Genomic DNA, 24,909 nt, shown 5'->3' on the forward strand with positions numbered 1-24,909 from the left:
GCATTTTAAAAAGCACACCAATAATATTTCATATAGAAAATATTTTACGAGTGAAGATCAAAATAAAAAGTATTTTCCTTATAGAAGCACTATGAGTCGTTTGACCAACGTCAAGAGTTCAATTAAGTTTTACACCCAATTGGAATTTTATTGGTTTCCATCTTACATTATTGAAGTGACTATAAATTATAAAAGCGTTTTATTTACCTATTTTTACGCTGGTATCCTATTTACATCAATTTAGTTATAGTTCGAATCGGGATGATACAATATTTAAGCCTTAGCTTTTTAAAGCTATCGCGGAATATACTTCAAATAATATTAAGACAACCAGAAAATCACTGTCATCTTGAGCACACTCACACACCTTTACGGACATCCCCTCACATTTGCATCACATAACGCAACCAAATTATGTTACCTCTAGGATTACCGAATAAATTTCCTTTCTTTGTAATCCTAGACTTACACGAACTAAAAGTCTTCTTTCTATACGTATCTACGGCTCGCTTCTCTTCTAGTTTTAATGGTCCAGTGAATAGGCTATCTCGCTCTTACAACTTTATTACAAAAAAATGATGAAAATATTGATGTGTTTTACAACAGTCTACCTACTTACCGTTACTTTATTTTGCAAGCTTTTAATGTAGTTTAAGTTTTCATTTTGTTTGTTTATTACTGTTATTTTTAGTTTTAGTTATTATTAATTTGTAATAATATTTTTTCTTGTTTTGTTGTATTTTATTATGCTTTTGTTTATTTTGTGGTTGTTTGTTTAGTTTTTTCTTTTGATGTATTGCTTATTTCTAATGTGATTGATGTGTATGTAACTGTGTTAAATTTGTGATGTCACATTTTCTTGTATTTTTAGGCATATACATTGCTTTAGAATGTTTAAATGAATAAATAAAATAAAATGGAAAATATTAACGATTATGCCCGAGAAGTCCAGTATTTAAAGAGAAAACATAACTAGTAAAACACAGATTTTTATTTGAAATTTATGTATCAGTTTCGTGAATATGCCTCCATATATTCGTAAATATGACGTCAATGACTCGCTTCCAAATCTGGGTTAACGCCGATTCCTCATACAATTCTGCTGTGTCTAATATATTTTTGTCATACAGCTGCATCACCAGTTCGAGAGAAAACGGGATACCATATATCTGGAACAGTGGCGTGATGTGAGTGTAATTAAGAGAACCGCTCAGTACCGGTGCGATCCGGTACGATCAGGCTGATTTTCGATGCTGGATGCCCTCAACACTCGCTAGGGCATATGACTAAGTGAAGTCATTTATCTGAAACCCCCTATCTAGAATATACATATATATAGAGCACCCTATAGTTAACATGTAGTTTGAAGTTACAGATACCGGCAAACTTCTTGAGCATTAAACAAGGGAGTGGGGGAAAGTTTGCGCATCGTCGTATGCAGACGTCAACTGATTTACCAATCACGCGATTAACACGTCACTCTCCCCTCTCCCCCACTTCTGCGCAGGCAGGGACATTTGTTCAAGATGTTTGCCGGTATCTGTAACAGTTAATATGGTCTGAAAATGGTTTAAAACGTATAATAATAATAATAATAATAATAATAGCCTTTATTCAGATAAAACGTATACTGGGTAATAAATCACGAAAGACAAGATTTCATTTGCGGTCAGGAACCATGTATATGTGAAAGTGCGTAGGTATATGTTTACTGGAATAGTAAAACAAATTCTTCAGACAAAGACTAAGAAAATATTAACTATAGTTAAGCGAACAGTTATGTCTATACTAATTTTAGTACTTTTTACTTAGTTTTTTTCTTTCTTAGGAAATAATTGATGGCTTTTTAATTAATGTCTTCTTAATTAATATTCGAAAAATTTCGGGCGTTTGAAATCCCCCAGCTTTCTTTATTTAGATGATTCAGTGGTTGTAAGTTAAGTTTATGAATCAACGTTTGCTTGCACTTGCTCCTACGAGGGAGAAAAAAAACTGTCTTAGGCTCACACAATTACTGACGAGTTGTGGCGACGCAAAAATCTGATCGCATACTCACGTCGAAAGGATCAACTGTTAAACTATGAAAACAATTTTTCTCTTCGTGTTTGTTACTTCTACCTACTTACGAGTCAAATTAAATTCGTGTTTTTCTTTATTTTCTAATGTGTTTTCTTCGCATACCCTACCACGGCGCGACATTTTGGTGCGGGAGGGTTATGTGGAACTCGCTATTCTGCATATTATAAAATAAAACCCTAAGGCGCCACCAACAATCGCCTTAGGGGCGGTGCAATATCAGCAGAGACTTATCCGCTTCCCGACATGCGATGCAGTGGTTACGTCCACCTCTCCACGCACTGCCACTTCACAAAGCAAGTATCCTTAACAGACCAGGCCATATGTTCTAATGAGCTGCCCAACGTAAGAAATCAATTTTAAATGAATGGTTCCACTTACACTAGTCAAATCTTACCGAAGAAGCATAATCCACACTTGATCCAAAAACCCTTCCATACCAATTGTGCAAAGTGTCCACGGCCACTGAAACTACGTTGAAACTGGCATTGCGCATCGCTTCATCGATATCTCCCTTCAGATCAATGTACTTATCGTCATCTGATTGTGCTTCTGAGAATCCTCTCGGATAGAGAACTGCCTCCCCCTGTATAAATAAATAAATTTATTTATTTGCACCACACATTTAAATTGATTAATAGAAAAAAAACCGTACATTCAGCCATATAAAAAAGCATGCTAATGTCATATTAATTATCATAATGTCATAATAATACGTTATTTATAATTGATGACAAAACCTATGTTTTAAATACCACCCCGCACGCCTTGCCTTTAAAAAAGGAATCAACCTCCCCTTGGAATCTTTACACAGCAGTGATCTATAACTTTTCAGTAGGTAATAGAACCGATTTAGAGACATAACAAAACTTTTTTTTAAATACACTTTGGTGCAACGTATTTGTGGACCTAGTGTTGCCCAAAATCGGTCTTGGTCTTGCAGTCTTGGTCTTGTTCTTGCATTTTTGCAAGACCAATACCAATACCAAGACCGCCTTATCGTAGCAAGACCAATACCAAGACTGAAGCCTGCAAGACTTGAGCAAGACAATACTTAAGCCTGCAATACTCTTGCGTAGTGTTGCCCAAATGCAAGACCAAGACGAGACTTAGACCAGTCTTGGTATTGGTCTTGCGTCAATACACCTGGTCTTGATCTTGGTATTGGTATTGCGCTCTCAGTCTTGGTCTTGGTCTTGATCTTGCAGCAAGAGTCTCGCAAGTCTCGCAAGACTTGCAAATACCTATTAGCCTATTGCTATTTATTCGTCACTCATGTCAAATTGTAAACATCCACTCCGAAAGCAATAAGAATTTAGAGTACCTAGCTAGGTAAATGGGCGAGAATAATAAATAAGATAGACTCGAAGCGAAACTCAATTAGAAATGACTGAAATTGAAATAAAAACTCATATTTATAAGCACACAAGCCGAAGACCGACAAAGAAAAATGCGGCATTCTTTGATAGATAGAATAAATCTTTGAAAGATTAAAAAACAGAAGTATCAGAATCAAAATCAAATAGGTTTTGTGCCTACGCAAAAATAAAGTGTAGATAATTATGCAAATAATATTGTTTATTATGTTCCTTTTTTATTGGAACTATACGTTGCCTGCTGTTTTTATGGAGGTTACTAGTTACTAGAGTAGATACGATAGAAGTTGATAAACCGACACTGCAAATCTCGATTTTTGGAAATGTGTGATTTTAAAACCAAATGCGTAAAGCAATATGACGTCGCTCATATTTGGAGTTTTTCCACGTTTCAAATTTGTTTAAATCACCCACTATCGAGACAGCGTGTCAAATGCTGTGATACACTTGTTGCAAACCGCGGCGTCTTTGTCGGTAAATTATCAAATATGTAGGTATATAATACACCGACCGACCAACAGTTTATTCGCAGAACGTCACATTTTCCCAATCAACCTTGAACCTTATTTCTCTAGTAATAAAGTTGAAAATTTGATAACGCCCAAATCTCAGTTTGTCCTAACTGCAAGACGCAAGAGTATTGCAGGCTTAAGTATTGTCTTGCTCAAGTCTTGCAGGCTTCAGTCTTGGTATTGGTCTTGCTACGATAAGGCGGTCTTGGTATTGGTATTGGTCTTGCAAAAATGCAAGAACAAGACCAAGACTGCAAGACCAAGACCGATTTTGGGCAACACTACTCTTGCGTCTTGCAGTTAGGACAAACTGAGATTTGGGCGTTATCAAATTTTCAACTTTATTACTAGAGAAATAAGGTTCAAGGTTGATTGGGAAAATGTGACGTTCTGCGAATAAACTGTTGGTCGGTCGGTGTATTATATACCTACATATTTGATAATTTACCGACAAAGACGCCGCGGTTTGCAACAAGTGTATCACAGCATTTGACACGCTGTCTCGATAGTGGGTGATTTAAACAAATTTGAAACGTGGAAAAACTCCAAATATGAGCGACGTCATATTGCTTTACGCATTTGGTTTTAAAATCACACATTTCCAAAAATCGAGATTTGCAGTGTCGGTTTATCAACTTCTATCGTATCTACTCTAGTAACTAGTAACCTCCATAAAAACAGCAGGCAACGTATAGTTCCAATAAAAAAGGAACATAATAAACAATATTATTTGCATAATTATCTACACTTTATTTTTGCGTAGGCACAAAACCTATTTGATTTTGATTCTGATACTTCTGTTTTTTAATCTTTCAAAGATTTATTCTATCTATCAAAGAATGCCGCATTTTTCTTTGTCGGTCTTCGGCTTGTGTGCTTATAAATATGAGTTTTTATTTCAATTTCAGTCATTTCTAATTGAGTTTCGCTTCGAGTCTATCTTATTTATTATTCTCGCCCATTTACCTAGCTAGGTACTCTAAATTCTTATTGCTTTCGGAGTGGATGTTTACAATTTGACATGAGTGACGAATAAATAGCAATAGGCTAATAGGTATTTGCAAGTCTTGCGAGACTTGCGAGACTCTTGCTGCAAGATCAAGACCAAGACCAAGACTGAGAGCGCAATACCAATACCAAGATCAAGACCAGGTGTATTGACGCAAGACCAATACCAAGACTGGTCTAAGTCTCGTCTTGGTCTTGCATTTGGGCAACACTATGTGGACCTCACGATAGATACAGGCAAGTTAATTTAAATGTATAAAGTACTTCCAACAGTAAACAAAGATATTGCTATAATATTAAATAGTTCGGTACAAGAAGTAAAATAAAATTTAAAATTTGTCAAACTACTATATAATACTAGCGGATCCGACAGACGTTGTCCTGTCTACACGTCTTTAATTTCAAAATTTCAATTTTTAATAAGCCATTTTGATGAAAATTATTATTCAAATGTTATGAAAATATCTAACGATCCAGCACATGGTCACACACGATATAACACAATGATAACAAAACTCTTTTTAAATTTCGGGACAGACTAAAATTAAAATTCGAATATTATTTAAAATTTGACACTGCGATGGTAGCGCCGTCTGTCGCATCCATTGTAAAACATTCCAAAATCAACAACAACTAATAAATTGAAAATTAATTAAAAAAACATTGTCCAGCGGACAAAATTGTGAATCTAAACCATTCCCAGATCCCCTTGAACACACACAAAAAATTTCGTCTAAATCGGTCCAGTCGTTTAGGAGGAGTTCAGTCACATACACACGCACACAAGAAATATATATATTAAGATTGTTTGACCATTCTGAAATTTGATCTAATATCTTGAATTTAGGCTTTAGAATAATTCGTTACACCTTATAGGTAGAGGATTTATAGGAACCAGCGTGCACATGCATATACGCAACGATTTTGTGGCCGTATTTGTGAAAGACGTCCCTTATCGCCCTGGACTCTGCTTCGGAGAAAGGCGATGTCCCTGGGTACTGCTGGCTACAGGACGAAATTATGTTCGAACTATTCCAGGCCACGTCAAAATTACGATCGATGTTTACCCCAGGACAAGCGTTTTGTGGTGAGACGTTCTTGTTCCATATGTCTTTCTATAATAATCATTTTTTTATTATTTTCATTATAATTAAGAAGATATCAACTTATTAGAAGACTTAAATCTAGAAGATTAACAACGAACTAAAAGAAATATTAGATTAAAACGTTTTAAGTGAAAAATGAGCTATGGTCAAGAGAAGAATGGTAGTCTTTCCCCCAATTTTGTTCCCTCGGGGGTAGAGACTCTTCTGCCGTGGCTTCAAGAGCACAGGCGCTAATTAAGGATTTAAATTGGCACCTGGTAGATAGTACCGGAGACCAGAGCTGGTGCCTTCCTTGCTCAACGAAAATGTATCGCAATACAGCAAGAAACAGTACCCAAGCGTTAAAGGTAGACCCAACTTTTTCATTTGTTTTCAATTCATCAATTTTTTTATTATTATTACTATCTAGGTCACTTATATTGTACTCTTTATGTTCAGATATTAAATATATATTTTTAGATATTTTATTTTACGTATTTAAAATACTCACATGTCTTGAGACCGTAAACCCGTCAGGATTTGCCATAGGTATAAGAAATATATCGAAATTATCTAAATGTGTCAAGTAATATGACAACAACTTTGTAAATCCCTTATCGTCCGAAAGGCAGTCTAGTGAACTTATCCCCATAACACTTAAGCCATGAACAATAAACACTATTTTCTTTTGCGGCGCTTCGTCGGCATATTTGTCGTCCTCGGCACGGAAGTGTCTTTGTAAATCGACCATTTCACTGATTTTCATCAACACTATATCGTTATATTCCACTGTACGACCAATGACGTCAAAAGTTATGTTTGTATTTGGAAACTTCGAAGAAATACGGGAAAGCTGTTGCTTAATCTGCAATTTGTTAAGTATTTAACATTAACACTGGATCAGGCGTAACAAACATATGAACAAGATGTATTTGTTATGGATTCCAATGATGTTCCAAGATATCGTTATAATAGCAATAGAGAATCAAGCTGCCATTGCTACTCACAGCGTATGGACTTAAAAATTCCGAGCCGTCTTCGTTATGTAAAGGTTTGTATTGAGTACTGTAAAGTAATAAGTAAATTAAACTGGTGTCGATCTGGTTTTTCTTAAAAAAATACAAGTCTATGTGTACCTTATTTCTGGATCTTCTTGCAGCATCATCATTGTCATGCGTGTCGATCTTAAAAAAAATATAAGGACTGAAAAGTATTAAATTTAATACTGTTTTTCTATATTTACACAACAGCTACTTTTTCGCATCAGTCCTCTAAAAAATTATCAATTACAAAAGAATTTTAAGTGTGTACACATGATTATTGTTTCTTTAATTAATAATTACATTAACTTACACACGTTTAGCTCTCATCTGTGGAGCTAATTTAGGCCAGGATACATTCATGACGGTCCACTTGGATTTTGCTCTGAATTCGCCTTTTTGAGATTTTAATACATTTTTCGCCTTTCTATAATGCGATTAAGAAAAATAAATCAAAGTGTTGTAAGTCTTGCTAAAACATGCTTAGGTCATGTCTTTAAAAGCCTGGTTTGAAACAATTATTGTTTTCCCCAGTAATTGTATCCAGGAACGCAGGGTCAAGTTTAACAGAAATCAAATTAGATATAAAATAAATACATAAATCAGTTGCGGTTCAACCTTCTTTAGTTCTGGACCTCAGATTTCTGTATCTGTTACATGATCATTTGTCAATCTAATAGGCAAGTAGCTGATCAGCCTCCTGTGCCTGACACCCGCCGTCGATTGTTTGGCTCTAAGGCAAGCCGGTTTCCGCACGATGTTTTGCTTCAGTGTTCGAGCGATTGTAAAATACATAGAAAGTCTATTGGTGGCTGAAGCCATTAAATCAACACTGCTCATTAGTAACATACAGTATTGAGTAAAATAAAGTGCACTAATTACTAACACTAAGTACTAACATTTTTATAGTAATTTTAACGTACATTAACGCCCGAACCTAATAATGAATCCACAATCTCTTGACAATAATCAGAGATCAGACGGTGACAGTCGATCGATCTCCCATATGCATCCCAATAACCAAACCCTACGAAGACAATCCATTTTTGGCGACGGATAGAACGGTTAAATCTTAAGATAGGATATTGGCACAGTTTAACTGTCATTTTCATATCATGTCATGTCTTTCCACATACACCGATACGATATACAATGGATAGCTTGTATCGGCAGATGGATATTACAATTCGTCGATTGGTTATTGGCACAATTTATCAATAACTGGTTTAAGATGTCTATCTCAGATGGTCAAAAATGGTTTGAGATAGATTATTGCGTTTGAGCGTAAGTTGCACAATGGACTCAACATCAATATTACATATACGTAATTGAATTATACGTGCCACGAGCATGTAGTATCCAAATATATATAGACTAGCTATACTTAATTGTGTAGGAATAAATATTTTTAATACTTATTACCCAATTAAACCCAATAATTATAAATAATTTTCCTCATATTATATGTTAGTATACTTACCTCGAAGTAAGATTGTTTTTGTTTGAAGGCGCTCGAAATTCTCCTACTTTCGATCCATTTTGTACCTTCCTATAGGAAGTATAAAATTAATATAGATAAATCTATAATCGTTTATTAAAACCTAAACATAACAATCAAATATTTACAATTATCATAATGTACAAAATAAGAATGACAATGACATAACAATCATTAAAATTTAATAATAAAAAAAATTGATATCTGTGTACCTGTGGCTCTATTATTAAATTGATGTTTTTTTTGTTACCTAGACTACGTACGAACATATAGGGTTGCGTAGTTTTTGCCTACCCCATCTGACAAAATTCTGGACAAACGAGAAAATTCACACATGCCCCAGGATCTATCGCTCGTAAACAATTGTTAATATTTTCTTACAAAAATACCTTTTCACTTTTTTGACATTTTCATATTTTTTGCTTACAGGCGTCGTCGTTTTTAATTGTCCTCCTTTAATATTTTCTATAAAACGTCTATTTTTCGCGTATCTTCGTTTTTCAAATCTTGGATCAGTCCTTAAATTAAGAAATTTGCATGTGTTTCACTAATATTACTAACCAATAATCATGATCAATCATGTAAATGAAACAACATAAAAAACTTTGCCTTGGATAATTATAGTTCTTACCAAATTTCTAATTCATCTACATTCTGTCTCTTTTCTGGAAAAGATAGATTCATTTGATAAGGCAATCAATAATAATAAATATGCCCCAAAAGGCATCAATTAAAGTGATGTGGGTTACACGTTTTACTGTTATTGATGACTCTTATGATGATTTTGAAGCGATTAGGTTATTGACCTATCCCAAGCCTATTACTGGAAACAATTGCATTCCGATGGACCACTAATTACAAAGGTGAAACCAGTAGGACGCTGGACAATTTTTCACTGAGAAATCATTTAACATTACGATCTTGCCTAACCAATAGTCTTTTTAAAAGATATTTAGGGCCTGTTTCACAATGTATGGATGAAGTACCAAATAGCTATGCAACACATAAGTTATTCGAAATATAAAAGTTTCAAATAAGATACTTCGCGTTTCATGACGAATAGCGCTATCTTTTATTATTTATTACTATTATATTATTTATTTCTGACTATAGTCCAGAATTTTGTCAGATGGGGTAGGCAAAAACTACGCAAAAATACTGTTTATCCTACCAATGAGTAATAAATAGTAAAAATTATTTGGAACTTAGCCGAACATTGTTAAACAAGCCCTTAGTCTTAAGTTAAGTTAGTAAAGTGAGTCTAATTTAAATGACTAAAAATGTATTGCACATTTTGTCAATTATTTCATTACATACTATAAAATATAGTTTTCTTTGTAACCGCCAACCTTTTAGCGTAGATAATGGTAGAATGCGTAAATACCTATATCTAGATACTTAGAAGTTATCAGTCATATTTGAAAACCATATATAAAACGAAACTTACGTTTCTCAAATTCACATATAACATTATATATAACAGTAAATATCACGACTGTATATAGAAAATAAATACTCGACATACTTTAACATAATACTTATTTTCTCTATTGAATTACATTTTATGACAGATTTTTATGTTTGTAACTTGATTTTACAGCGTATCGGTTTTTAGTACGAAATTTGAAAAGACTTTATCAACTTATTCATACCACATACAGCGTGGTTGATTCATTTCCAAATTATTAATTATAATGAGATCCTACTTTTTAAATGTATTTGTAGTATAACAGGAAAAACTGGAATCGATTCCAGTATTTTCGAAACCTATATACCTTTATATTATATTTTAAGATTATTGTTTTTTGTTATATTGTTTATCGATGTAATCTGTTTAGGCATTGTATATTGTCTAAGTGTTTTGTTTTATAATATGTAGGTCAGATGTAAGATTACTATTATATATGTATATTCATTAGTTGTAATGTATCTCTTAATAAATATGTAATATATTTTATATATAAAAAAACATTTTTTTTCCTCTAGCCATGCACCTTTAATGCTGGCAGCAATTCCTCGCTGTATTGCGTTATTCGTTAAGTTAGCATCAGCATTATCTAATTAGCGCCTGGTTTTAGTTTTTCCGTATTGTATTTATGTAAACCTTAGATCAAGATTATATTGTATCATAGTATAATTTAATAAAATTATTTTTATTTATTAAAAATATATTACTATAAATTGAGTTGTTTACTAGTGGTTACATAAAAAAACATGACCATAATACACCATTAATTAAAAAAACATGAACCTATAAAATATTGAGTTCAAATTTAACAGTAACGTACATAAGTGAGAAATAGTAGTAGTAGGGAATCGAGCCTTATATACATATAATATTAGAAATATGGTTTTAATTTGCCGTCATATATACTGTCCCTGAGTGTATATGCATGTGTATTTGTATATATAGACAATATTGATTTTGATGTTAACAATAATAACATTATATTAAATATTTTCCCTATAAGGCGGTTCTGTAAAAATCTTTTTTTTTATTTGATTTTATTTTTTTATAGAACAACAAGCAAACGGGCAGGAGGCTCACCTTATGTTAAGTGATACCGCCGCCCATGGGCACTCTCAATGCCAGAGAGCTCGCGAGTGCGTTGCCGGCCTTTGTTTAATTTATAAAAACTTGTTTAATCTATCGCCGCAATAGATGCCGTTCGCGTCCAGAGGTACCATCAAATATCCTACGTTATTCGGACCTCAACTTGACCGAAAGGACGTAAAAGTTTCACGATCCCGTTAAAAGTGTTGTTTTATTGTTCGACTGCTACTTAGCAAGTGTGTGTAAGATATTTTAAATATAGGGTTTAAGAATATTAGGGTTTAAGACAGTGGCTTAGAACTTCGATTGGTTTATTCCAATTGTTTTAAAATTCGTGACCAACACTTCGTTGATTTCGTGTATTAGGATTTAAGACAATGGATAAGAACTTTGATTAGGTAAAAAACAATAACAACGCAGTCTTGCTTTTCAGCGGCTATTTGATTAATTATTTTTGAAGTTATACAGCTTTGGGCGTGTAAGTGTTAGATTTAATTTTTCTATTGTTACAGTCGTTTCTTGTACAAACGTAGAAAGATTTAGACGATTGTTTCATGTTACGTCAAATAAATATAACTTCTAACGCATTTACATAAACGTTTTTTTGCGATTTTCTTGAAATGTGGTAAACGGGCTGTTTCGGGGGCGATAAATCGATCTAGCTAGGAATAGATGATAGAAAATAATAAAAAGGTGGCGTTTGAGTAGTCCCAATTTAAAGTGAAAAATGACATGCTGACATCTATCGGTGAATGATAATACTATTTTTTTAATAACTTTAACGATACAACAACACTAAAGCTATTCCATCATAATATATATTCTGTATTATTCATATTTCATCATTTTATCTATATATTTATATCATATGTATAAAAAAATACCGATCAAAGCACGGTCATCCAGGTACTAATATTTATATAGAAAGATAGTAACTTGATACTTAATGCACCAAATTAAAAGTACCTTCATCTCTCCATACAATAATAATGTCTTTATATTATGTAATAATAAAAAACTTTTTAAACCGTTATTTATATTATTGCTCATTAAAATCGGTGGCTAGAAACGCCTTTCTCGCAATCTTAAACCACAACCTAAAACGGTCGTAAACGTAAGATTTACACCAACATACAAAAACTGTTAGGGTCTTTAGTTCAATCTCAGTCTGATAGCGAATAAATTCAGGTACTAAACTTGCTTATAAAATATTACGTATTTAGTGTTTTCAGATTGGAATTAATAACAGAACTTAACATCAGGTTAGCCTCCTACCTGTTTTCCCCTGTTCTAAAACTAAACTAAAACCACTTTTGTTTTAACTTCAACGAATTTAACATAACATTGAATTCGCCATAGCGTTTCGTGACTGATTCGTGGTACTCCGGCTTAGCCTTGTTGATATAAAACTACAAAGTTGCAACATTTACCTATTGTAAACACTACAATCCTTACTCATAAATCAATTTTAAGTTTGTTATTCCGTGTACTTTTTAGCGATATTTTTTCTGTTCCTTAATACAATACCTTCGCCCATGGACACTCTTAATGCCAGAGGGCTCGCGTGTGCGTTGCCGGCCTTTTAAGAATTACGCTCTTAATAAATCAAGTAACGTTACCATCGATTCAGTCATCAGAAAAATAAAAAGCAATTAATTTTTTTATCACCACATTAACTCAAAGATGGGAATAAAGGGTGGGGCCCTACTTTATTATAACCAGGAATTGACATTTATTATCAGATAAAACGTTCCGGGAATAAAGGGAATATTATGAAATTAATGCAAATATAATTCCCGTCAAAGCAATTCTTTACAAATGCATTGTTTATGTATGTATGTAATATATTTATTCATAAAAAGTTACACTTTCAATTCAACCATACCCTGCAAAACTGCATACACAGTTTGACTGCAGGTAACTTGCTTTATATAAACATAATTTATAAATTATTAAATAAGGCTACATTAACTCAAATAAATTACGTAAATTGTTATAAAGTTAACAAGCGTTTTTTTAATAAACTTTTACATTTAGCAAGTTAAGGCTTACGTCATGTCTTCGGGTAAACTATTGAGTAAGTATGAGATTGATATTTTCAATGTGTTAAGATTTTATATTATTCTAATTATGTCAATTAATTTGTTTCTTTCAAACCAGCCGTCCCGTTAGCCCCCCTGTTCTCTAAATGAGTCTGTTAAAATCGTAGAACATAGTGATAATATATAAGGATAAGTAGGGTATGCTATTTCAATCACAACAAAGGTTGGATAGGTAAAGGATGAACGGTAGTTCTACTTTAGATTTCTGAAATAGCAATAAGTGAATAAAGCAGGTAATGTTTTAATCGTGATCTGTGCCTAGTCTATGATAGTCGCCAGTTAAATAAATGAATAGAGACTAAACTGTTAGCTACCTCTACAATCTACGGCTGCAATACATGCATTAACGTTATTTACCACTTCTAGACCTCAGTCGCAGTTGCCTTCAGGAAAGTGATTAGACTTATTGAAGAGCACACACACATTTATACATATACTACACAATTATTTGTTAATATTTTAAAGGCAATGCCTTGAATTGGGCTAGAACTAAATATGAAATTTTAAGCGGGTGTCGGTAAATGTAAAACAGATAATGAACAACTAGGAATATTCTTTTTTTAAATTGCGAACCCAAATACAACAGAACTTCTTCGAAGTTAACAGTGCAATCTCGTTTTCTGTCAATTACTTTAGAAATCTCACTGCGATGGCGATGTGAGCAATTCACCTTGCCTTGTGGGTTCTTTGCATACACTCCAATTGATTAGAAAAGGGTACTGTTGAGGTCGAAAAGACACTACGATTTTAGATAAATAATCACTGGAAATAACTACGTTGCATTGTTTTTTATTTGAGGAAATTTAGAGAATTTATTTATACTTATATAGTTAAGGAGCAGCACACATCACAGAGTCGATGAGATATGAATACTAGCAAAATATCACTTGTCCAGCCATATTTATTTATTTATTGTATTCATAATCTGAAATAGAAAAGAAGTTCAAGTACACAAACTGGGCACAGTTTTTATATCCACCAGGATCTCGAACAGATGTAAATAATTAACTTATATACTAAGGCTTGTGATGTATACACCAAAATTGCAACATTGTCGCTCCATATATGATATAGATATAGATGCAAGAAACTTGTTCTTGACGAGAATTGTCATTCGATGACAGGATACAGGAATACATTCCTAAATTCGATAATTCGATTATAATAATTTAACTCGTTCTCAAAATAAACTATATGAGAGGCGCGACTGAAACAGGTGGAAACCGGTTGTCGGTCCAGATATTTCCAGATATCTCCAGATATCCTTGCTGACCACGACGCTCAGACATGAGCTACCGAATGAAGAGAGAGATAAAGCTAAACTAGCTTCTTACAATTTCCAACATAGATGTATTTCAACTTTTTAGTGCGCAACTATTAATTGTATAATATTTAAAAATTGCGTGGAACTAACAATTGCAAGGTGTAAGGAACAGAAGATCTCAGGTATGCTGTACTGTTACTGCGTACATATATACCTACATGATTTAAAAAAGTGCGTGCGTACAAAGTCAATGTCAGAAGTGAAAATTAATTATTGCTAAGGTAAAATCCGCAATAGATGATCATTTATCAGTGTATAATCCATGTATTTGTATATTGTTGTTCCCAATGTTTACACACTGTATATAAACATGCTAATGATGATATAAATAAATAAAAAAATCTGCGTTTACTTGCACAAGACGTGACAGAATTTCCATATAAAGTTCTAATATGTAACTACAAAAGGAATACATCAACCTATATATTTTTCTCTATCTCCCTTTCTCACTCTCTCTTAATCGGTCTCAATCGTTCTTTCCCTTTTCTTCGACAAAAACGCTGCACATCTTTGTGACGTTTCATCCGTAAAAAAAATACCCACATGCGCCTAAAGAAGTTTTACTTCAAAAATAACAAATTGCCGGATACATTGGCGTTATATTATCTTTTACTTAAGCGTGGGCGGTTCACAAGTGAAAACTAGACGACGCTCGTCGCTCAAAAAGGTTATTCCACTGTGACATGTCACCAAAGTCTCATCTCATTTACATAATGACAAATACCTAAAGGTACATATCAAAATCGCTAAAAGTAATAATTACCATGACTTAATGGAGCGTGCGTGGTCACTTTGACTGAAGACATTGTAATTAATGTTTAATATTTTGCTTTTATGTAATGCAACGAAGTGTATAATAAATAAATAAATAAATAAATAATTTGTAAAGCACGCGAAACGTCGGTTATATAAGTCTACAATAATACATAACTTCAATCCGTTAAAAAAGTGTTTTTCTTTAAATGTGTAAATGTTATGTTAATAAAAGAAAATCCTATATAATAATACTTCAAGAAATGGCCGATCACAAGAGAACAATGTACTTGTAAACGTCTGTAAGATCCTGCCAGTGTCAACAGATTATATACTGGAGCTGCAATGATCATCGGTATATAAATTGTAATATTAAATGGCTCATATAAATATAGTTATAAAATAATAACTTGTTACAGCAGTGTAACTATTTATTGCTAAGCATATCAAGGAAAATTAACATATACAAAATCAAAGATCAACACACAACAGTATCTTTTAGTGATATTCCATTAAAATCAACGACATAGAATAACCGTAGTGTTTATTTGACTTGAACACTTTCCGACTATTTGCCTCTATTTAATTACGCATGTATTAACATTAATTATTAGTTTTCTGCTCAGTGGAGTTCTGAAGACTTATTTTATGCAAATGAAGATGTCAAGTCGTTCCCGTAATCACATTGTTTTACACACGATTAAGTTTTAGTATTCGTGATAGACGATTTTATTATAAGGTTGCATATGAAAGAGACTTTAATAAAATAATTTCTAGTAAGTAATTATTAGTAGTTTTAGTTATTAGATTATGATAATGTTACAACAATATGATAATGTACAAAAACATATAAAAAAATATTTGAATTACAACAATAAAACTCAATTTTTCTGTATTCATTTAATAATGTTTAACTTATAACCAACCAATTACCATTTCTTTAATTAGAAACAAATGCTTTTGTTTAATAAGTCTTCGGTCTCAAACTTCGTACATTTTTTTACTTGTAAGGGATCGGGGCAACGTGACTTTTTTTTAGTTTAATGTCGTCGTTTAGTCACGTTGATCCATTATAAAGGAAGTCTTACAAAAATACAAAATTTCAGCAAAAACACTAACTTTCTTCAAACAATGTGGCAAGGTATAATATTAGAACGGCTTTTATAACAGCTACTGATGAATGCGTCACTGATGAATCACTCGGTCGTTGGAAATTTAATATAAGAAAAGAAATTGCAACCTTATCGCTACATAATATATGTATAACAAAGTCGCTTTCTCTGTCCCTATGTGTCCCTTTGTATGCTTAAATCTTTGAAACTACGCGACGGATTTTGATGCCCAATGTACTAAGTATTGTACACATTGAAAAGGTCTGCAGAAAAGTCCGTGATGGTATATGTCTATCTCTTATGGATAACCCACGATAACTTTTTTTTGTCATTTAGTTTTTACGACAAATAATGGCTAATTTTCGAAATAAAAACCTGCTTTTCATCAGCATTGCACCCGTGCGAAGCTGGGGCGGGTCCCTAGTTTTTTTATAAATAAAAACTGCCAAACTGAAAAAGGTTAAGTATGCTTTATCTGTCGTCATATTTAATTTAAACGGTATTGTCTTGTTACTTTAGTCTAAATACATTATTTTAAACTTTTCCTTTTATAAGTAATAAAAACAGCATATTTAATATTCCAACCAACCTTCAGACTAAAAAAAGCATATAAGTAAATATTTTTTTTGTATTTATTTATTTATTTATTTACTTAGACTTCGTTACCTTATACAAAAACATAATATAAAAAAGCAGTTTACATATTTTTTCAGGCAAACAGCGGCCATAACGCTAACAAGCGATTGGTATTATAAAATAAATAAATGTCTTATTGCAACAATAAAGATAAAATTGCTTGCCAATTATGAAAAAAATAAGTTTAATTAGTGTGTTAAATATCTCCATCTATGAATGCAAATAGGTAATAAAGGGAGTTTTCTGCGGCCTCTACCATAACCTTTTAAACATTAACATGAGATATAATATTCTAAGCTCAATTTTTTAGTGTTGAGACATACGATCCCTAGATGGCGCTAAATTATTTATTTTTTGGTAATTAAAATAATCCTGTAATGCCAAATTTATATGTTTTATGGTATTTTGCTACAACAAACTTAGACATAAATAATATTTGCTCTATATTAATACTTATATATTATGGTTGACCCACATTTCTTTTTAGTTTTTAAACTGTGGCTCTCGTTAAGGTTGGTCAATGTCAATACTGTTATAACCTATGATATAGATTATAGACTATAGTTTTATTATATATATATTCTACATATTATACAAAATGTCTTTGACCCTTGTTTATGGGTTATCGGCATAGTTTTACTTATTTGATATTTCACATTTAGGGAGTTTTAATAGAAAGAAATCATTTAATTTGTATAAACATGTAACTCTTTCGTTCTTATCACTTAATATCTTTAAAAGCGTGTGATAAATGATAGAGGAATCGCAAGAAGTGAACGTGATGTTATTATTGATAGACAGAAAGGTGGTTGCAGCTTATGTTTTATGAACTCTCGTTTATAAAAATACTTTACTAAACTTATTTTGAAATAGAAGACTGCTTGTTACAAGGTAAGTAGTTTTAACTGAGTTAACTATAAGAAACTCACTCAATTCACTTGTACCGCTTATTGTGATTATATAAATAAACTTATTACCTTGCCTTTTACATTTTTATTTTGTTAAGAATAAAAAAGTATGTGTAACTCTGAGAAGATAAGACTGTTTTTGTACAGTCTGTTTTTTCATAACAAATAGTTTTAAACTGAACCAACCAACCAAATAACCAAGTTTAAAGCTAATGAGATAACATGCAAGCAGTTGTTTCACCTTATTTCTCTATCTCCTACTTTTTATTAACACTTTTAGTCTATTTGTAGCGGGTATTTAAACTGGAAAAATCTATGCCTAAAACCTAAACATGAGCATTGTATACAAAAATGTTTTTGAACTACATTTTTTTTATTTACACTTTGTGACTATAATATACAAAAATGTGCATAAGTGCTTAATATTTACAGTTAATTTGCAACTTCTGCCCTGATGTACTTTAAGTGTAGTTTAGTAAAGTTAAGTTTAACTTAATAAAAAACTAAACAAAAAAAAAACATGGTCCATTAAAGATGTTGTTATCATTATTGAATGTACACATAGAATTGATTGAACCTGCTCCTGTTTTAAGATGGTTATAAATTATAAAAAAATTGTTTTACATAGGCGCCAGTGTTATATACAAGTTCTTAAAACTAGCAAAAAATTTAATATATTCCTTGGTACACAGTAGGAAAAGAGAACCCATTTTTAAAAAAGGTACCACAAAGCGTCATTGCAACGTTTGTGTTACATTAAAACCAATAAATATAAGTTTGTTTTTACACATTATGTTAGTACATGTAAAAACAATAGCATACATATTATGTATGCATAGTTGTCTGTGTGAAACTCTTCACATTCCTTCGGTAAATAAGACTTAGTCTTACTAATAATGTAAGAAGGTTTTCTAAACTTCAGTTTATTATCAAATAAGTCTTGGAGGTGACTTAATTAGTAATAAATTTAAGTTTGTCTTATGCCTTACACAAATGCTATTTCACTATTTATTATTAAAATAGAAGCTATTAGTGGATGAGAATAATACAACCTTTAAAAGGTTTTAATTAACATCAGCAATAACAAAAGGCAATCCTAGTCTGGTTCTTGTCTCACATGAGAATGAATTGACCCAGTTCTCATTAATTTGCATTATTTGAACTTGTAATTGAAAAGTCCTTAGAACTTGTTTATTTAATAGCTTTCATGTGTGACTTAGTGTTTGTATTTGAGTTAGTTGTTTTTGCGTTGTAATATCAATAATAGTTATTATGCATATTCTGCATTGCATACAGATATACATATATGTTCACACAGACACACCAATATTTAGATTGTAAGTCACTAGAGTAGGCCGTTTATTGGTGTGTTTTCTTTAAGATTTACTAGTACTTTGAGGTACGGAATTGTTGTGTATCGTTAGATTCATTTGAGTTTATTCAATTGAAACTATCTCTATTTCTATATTAAAACCGCTTTGAAAACTAAACACGGCAGTTCAAACTCGTATCTCATACCTAATCAACTACATTCTTATTCTATGACCATATTGAGTGCAGCCAAGTTCAGAATCGTTTTACAATGAGAATGAGTCTCTATTGCATTTGTTGCCATACAAATGTGGCGCCACAGATTAACTTATCATCTGCAGACGTATGTGCAATACGTTTTATCTTAGCCGTATTTATATGGAAGCAATATTTAATGGATTTGTTACGAGTGTATAGTTTATTTCGTCTAATGAAATTAGATCCAGATGAATTTTTTGTTGTTATGTTCATATGTATGTTTGTCGCTTTGCATGAGTTTCCTAATACAATAATTGGTCTGTAACTCTATGGTGAGGTACTTCCTTTGCGCAAGCTTTCGTCTTCCTGGGGGCTTAGTCAAGATGCTTTATCAACGTATGTAGTAGGTCGCAAACTAAATTTGTGTGAAAATTTATCGACACGAACTGTCATTTTCATACAATTTTAGTTTTCGACTTTCTACATACACTACTGTTAAAGTATCTTGAAAGATGAAAGTATACGCAAAGGAAGGGTTACCTCATTATAGAGTTGCAGATCAATTATTGTATTAGGAAATTCATTTCCCCCCGGTAACCATGCATTTCAACTGCTCAGTACTACTGTAAAGCATGTTAAGCGCTTCTGTAATAAATATATGTGGTAATATTGACTCTTTTAAGTTCTCTTATTCTCTATAGGTACCAGAGTCTATGAGCCTTTCCTTTACGTATGCGCGGCTATAATATCTATAGGTTGTTATACAAACTTCCCTAAAAGGGGAATCATTTTAATACAATAGCCTCGGAGCTCTATCCGATGTGATGTCATCGATAAAGGAAATAGACCGTTACCATACTATACAACACATAAACGTTACATCATTAAACACTATTTGTATTTTTCACGATTGCCATGCTAGGAAACAGGAAGTCCTAACTACTGTAGCAAGTTGTCTTAAAAATTCGTAAAATATTTGCCGATTGTATTTTGTTGTATATGCGAATTTTGTGCGTAGAATTTCATACACATATTTAAATACATGCGGTGGAATCTTCAAACGTACTCTTATATCTATAGAAATCATAATTACAGCTGTATACTGGCATCGTATAGACAGGCAAGTTGATTGTTCCTAAGGGGAGAACCTCCTATATGAAACGACAACAAAATGGCTTTAACTGAAGTAGATAAGACGCTATGTTCACTGAGAGAGTGGGCCCCGATGATTCTGCAAGGAATCGACGGACCCCGACAAGTTTAATTACGCCTCTGTGACCGATCGTTATTCTATTCGTTGCGAGCGAAGTGATTGTGGCTAATAAAGTGATTAATTCAGCCTAGAAATGTGGTCCGACGATCCATTTAGAATTAAGGCCAATAGCCACCCGACATTTTACAATTGATATTTGGATTGGATTGTTTATGGTTTTGAGTTACGCGGGCCAGCTGCGTTCAACGCGATAAACGTTACATCTGTCGAGCTGTTTTGGAACCGATTTCACGTATTGCCTAACGCGAGATTTTAAATTTAATAACTGATGTTCTCCAAAATATAAATGAATCCTTTTTCTCATTTTGAAAACTAGAGCACGCCGAGATCAACTTCATGCTTAGCATTATCACTGGCATTTACAAAATAGTCCGTTTAAAGTTGAAGCTTCAAAACTAATTAAAGAGAATCTATTTTTTTTATTTATTTCCTACAGCTAACATATATTTTATTTTGAAAAATTGTATTAAACATATAGCCAAGCAGGAATACATAATATAAACTAAAAGATTTACTTAAATATTACAAAAGAAAAAAACTATTCCATAAATAATAATTATTCAATACAAAACTAAGTTATTATGTACTTAATTTGGCTGTATTGTGTGATAGTTTAAAACTGAGGGTATGTGGGGGGAGATTTTGCGCTATGGACATTCTTAATTTTATTCTTACTTAGCTTTAAAGGGCTTTAATGTGTAAAACTAGGTTTAACATATCCATTTTAACACGAGATAAAATTATATTTTATAAGTCTTCACTTACTATCTTTGGTGGGTTTGAACTTTTGGCTTTTGATAACTGAATGTACTTTAGTTAAATACAAGGTTATCGCTTAAGAAAAATATAAGACTGATTAAATTTAAATGTTACTAATATTGTCTAAAAACGATAATGAATGAACATATATGTCTAATAATGCTTAGACGAGACGCTTATCAGCTGATCGTGTAGTTAATTAGATAAATACTAAATCGAAGCCTAGCCTCAAGCGAAAGTAATCGAAAGTAATCTTGCCTAAAATAAATAATCTGGTTGAAGAGGCAGTAGTTGTAGGCATTTATTCTGGTTTTACATAGCTAAGGCGCTACCCATGATTCAAGCAGTGTTACCCAATCGTCGTCTTTATTGCTGAAGATCGTGTTCTTGAGCTCCTCGTTGCTAGATATTCCGTCATAAGATTCTGTCAGCCCGGCTATTATCAGAACACATGTGAGTTCTGTTTAGCGATGATGACACATAAAACTCTTAATGCCAGAGGCTTAAAAGGCCGGCTCGCGAGTGCATTACCGGCCTTTTAAGAATTGGAATTTTCTACCTTAATTTGAATTGGTTCGGAAATACTTCAGATGGCAGCTGCTTTCCACAAAGTGGTGGTGCGGGCCAAAACTGTCTTAAAAAGGCGCAGTTGTGGAAAGGCGGACGTTGAGGTGATACGGGTGGAATTTCGTATTTTGCCTCGACGTCTGATGATGAAACTCAGCTGCAGGTATTAATCTGAACAACACTATTGATTGGTTACATCTTTCCATGTATAAATTATTTTAAATATTTGCTGTACGCACATCTCTTTGTACGTTAAGTAGGCAGACGTGATTGCGTGACAGTAAGCCCTTACAGACATCCACCTACGCGCCACCTACGCGAACCAGATTTCTATGCATCAAAACCAGTGCATTTCTCCTTGATAACTTGTTAAGCTCGTAATACAACTTTCCGGCCAATTGAAACAATTTTCATCGAATAACATTGGTACTTTAAACTGTCACCGAGTTTCTATGTTGATGGAAAACTCTTGTTCATAGACTTGCTTATATATGCAGCATATTAGAATAGATCATGGCGATCTCTGAATGCGTAGGAATTAATATCCCAGAGGATTTATAACGTATTCATGCAATAGCTACGCGAGTCCAGTCCAGTCCAAATTTATTTTAAACAGTTTTAATATATGTAACATTGATAGATAGGGCAGTGTTAGCCTAGGCTTCAGCGTGCGACTCTCATCCCTGATGTCGTAGGTTCCATCCCCGGATGTGCACAAATTGGCGTCTTTTATATGTGCGCATTTAACATTCGCTCGAAAGGTGAAGGAAGACATCGTGAGGAGACCAGCTTGCCTTATGTAGAAGTTTTGTCTATTAGATTGACAAATGATCAGACAAATAAAAATTTGTATTTGTGTGATATTTGTCTAAAAATATTTTTATAACATTTTTTAAAGCATGGTACCTACGTATAAACGCCACCGCGGCAAAAATTAATAGTTAGGGTGGACAACGTAAACCTAAATTATAGATGATTAAATTTAAAATGAATCACTTTTTATAAAATCAAAACACTTTAGAAGCCAAAAAGGTTTTGGTTAGGCTAGGTTTATGCATTTTAATCGTCGTGCTTATAACTTTCTCTCGCTTTCTTAATGAGAAACAAGTAGAATTTTTAAAATTTAACAATTACTTATTCGTGTAAGCTATGAATAATGCAACCAATTGTAAAAACACATCACCATATAAATAACTTTACCACAATGTGTCATAACATAAAATGAATTGTACTAAAACAGAGCTGTATATTTAAGGGAGGTAATAAATTTGTCACCAGATGTAAGTTGAGTCAAAGCAATTTGTCAAAAGATTGTAGCTGTCTAGTATTCCACAAACTTAATTATCACGTTGTATTTATAGTCTTACATTAAAATAATATTTTCATTATTCATGATCGTTTGTAAAAATAAATCGGGCGCTACTACCCTTTTGATAAGGAAAAGACAAATGGAGTATAACTGGTGACACGATGTTACCCTAGGGAACGCAAAAGGAGTACATGAAGACCACAAAAAAGATGGGAAGACAACAGACTAGTGGCAGGCGTGATGTGGAACAGAGTGGCCCAAGAAAGATAAATAGAAAAGGTTGGTGGAGGCCTTTGCCGACTGGCAAACAGATTTGCAGAAGTCAAGCAAGATCCAAATATTAGAATACGTTTTTTTTCAACCTTCTAATGTATAATTTAATATAATGATCTTTGTTGATGTGTGATGTGTTTGATAATTCGATCGAAGAAAAGGCTATATTAAATTATTATTATAACAACATTTTTAGTCCTAGATTTCTGGTTTGATTGAACCTTCAGCATCATTTGTCAATCTTATATGTATATTATTTTATAGTCAAAAAGGTTATCAGCCTTCTGTACCGTCAACTTTTTGGGGATAAGGCAAGGCGGTTTCCTTAGGATAAGTTTTTCTCCATCGTTTGAGCGACTGTTAAATGTGCAACGCTACTCAATGTTCGTTTGTCCAAAAACAATTGAGATATTCACACAGTAACAGAACTCCCAAAAATATGCACTGTTATTGTCTTGTTTCGCAATTATGGATATACTACCAGTATAATATATTTCCAACTATTTTTTATGGCCTATATAAAAAATTGTCCATTCGTCGTATACCATTGGGCTAAATACAACGGAAACAAAAATGTGTCAAAATTTTAAGCCCAGCGTCACGATGAATCACGTCAAATATATTATTGTCATAACGATTTTAGTCAACTTACTTGTGGAATTAGTGGTACAATTATTTTAAATAAGGCTATTTTCTGGTCCTTACACATAAAAGGTTTCATGTAGACAATTGTATCCCTTTATCCGTAGTAGAATAGGATTTCAAAACCCTTCGTAAGCTCCTTAGAAAGTCAATCCTGGTCTGATAAGTTAACACCCGAGCTTCGAGGAACCCACGGGAGAAGGCATATAACTTTTAATCTTATTGCTTAACTGTCATAGTATTAAGGAACTAAATTATGACGGTATATACATTCTGAGGATGGTGAAATCGGTTGGGCAGGCTTAGTAACATACCTAGACCAAATCTAGGAAGTACTAGACGACCAGATTACGTGGTGAATGTAATGTAAGTGCATGAAGCGGAGAGGTATGTCAGGACCGTAGAAAGTGGAGCTCAGTGGTCCCTGTCTATCCCTCGGGAAAAGGGTCTGATAATATAAATAAATATAAAAATAAATACATTTTGTGTATACAATATTCAGGTAGTAAGGATAGTTACGAAAAATCTACGATCTAATAGGAAATAGGCCCTTGAAACATATTACCGAGATAGGAAGCAGACTCGGGATTTAG

The 24,909-nt window shown here is 33.0% G+C and overlaps 2 protein-coding genes across 2 annotated transcripts in view; one reads left to right on the forward strand and one right to left on the reverse strand.

The window, feature by feature from the left end:
• Positions 1-969: 969 nt before the first annotated feature.
• LOC110991350 (inactive metallocarboxypeptidase ECM14-like) lies at positions 970-10,059 on the reverse strand. Its single transcript, XM_022256690.2, has 11 exons — positions 10,043-10,059; positions 9,227-9,260; positions 8,985-9,113; positions 8,578-8,646; positions 7,411-7,524; positions 7,194-7,241; positions 7,065-7,122; positions 6,569-6,922; positions 5,842-6,087; positions 2,474-2,662; positions 970-1,169 (listed from the first exon to the last, which is right to left on the reverse strand). Exons 5-11 carry the CDS (start codon positions 7,458-7,460, stop codon positions 1,002-1,004), a joined length of 1,113 nt encoding a protein of 370 aa, XP_022112382.2. The 5' UTR covers positions 7,461-7,524; positions 8,578-8,646; positions 8,985-9,113; positions 9,227-9,260; positions 10,043-10,059; the 3' UTR covers positions 970-1,001.
• A 7,617-nt stretch (positions 10,060-17,676) lies between these two features.
• LOC110991967 (dystroglycan 1) overlaps positions 17,677-24,909 on the forward strand; it is a 79,604-nt gene continuing 72,371 nt past the window's right edge. Inside the window, exon 1 of the mRNA XM_022257580.2 lies at positions 17,677-17,967. The gene's annotated coding sequence lies outside the window, so the exon portion shown is untranslated. The remainder of the gene's footprint in view (positions 17,968-24,909) is intronic.

This window comes from Pieris rapae, chromosome 3, assembly GCF_905147795.1.
Source record: "Pieris rapae chromosome 3, ilPieRapa1.1, whole genome shotgun sequence".
NCBI classification, from domain to species: Eukaryota; Metazoa; Arthropoda; class Insecta; order Lepidoptera; family Pieridae; genus Pieris; species Pieris rapae.

Coding starts and splice junctions, on each gene's coding strand:
- LOC110991350 (XM_022256690.2), bottom strand. CDS start 7,460: ATGAATGTATCCTGGCCTAAATTAGCTCCACAGATGAGAGCTAAACGT. Junction 7,242..7,410: donor CAGATGAGAGCTAAACGTGT/GTAAGTTAATGT, acceptor ATTTTTTTTAAG/ATCGACACGCATGACAATGA. Junction 2,663..5,841: donor ATAAATCCTCTACCTATAAG/GTGTAACGAATT, acceptor TTATTTATACAG/GGGGAGGCAGTTCTCTATCC.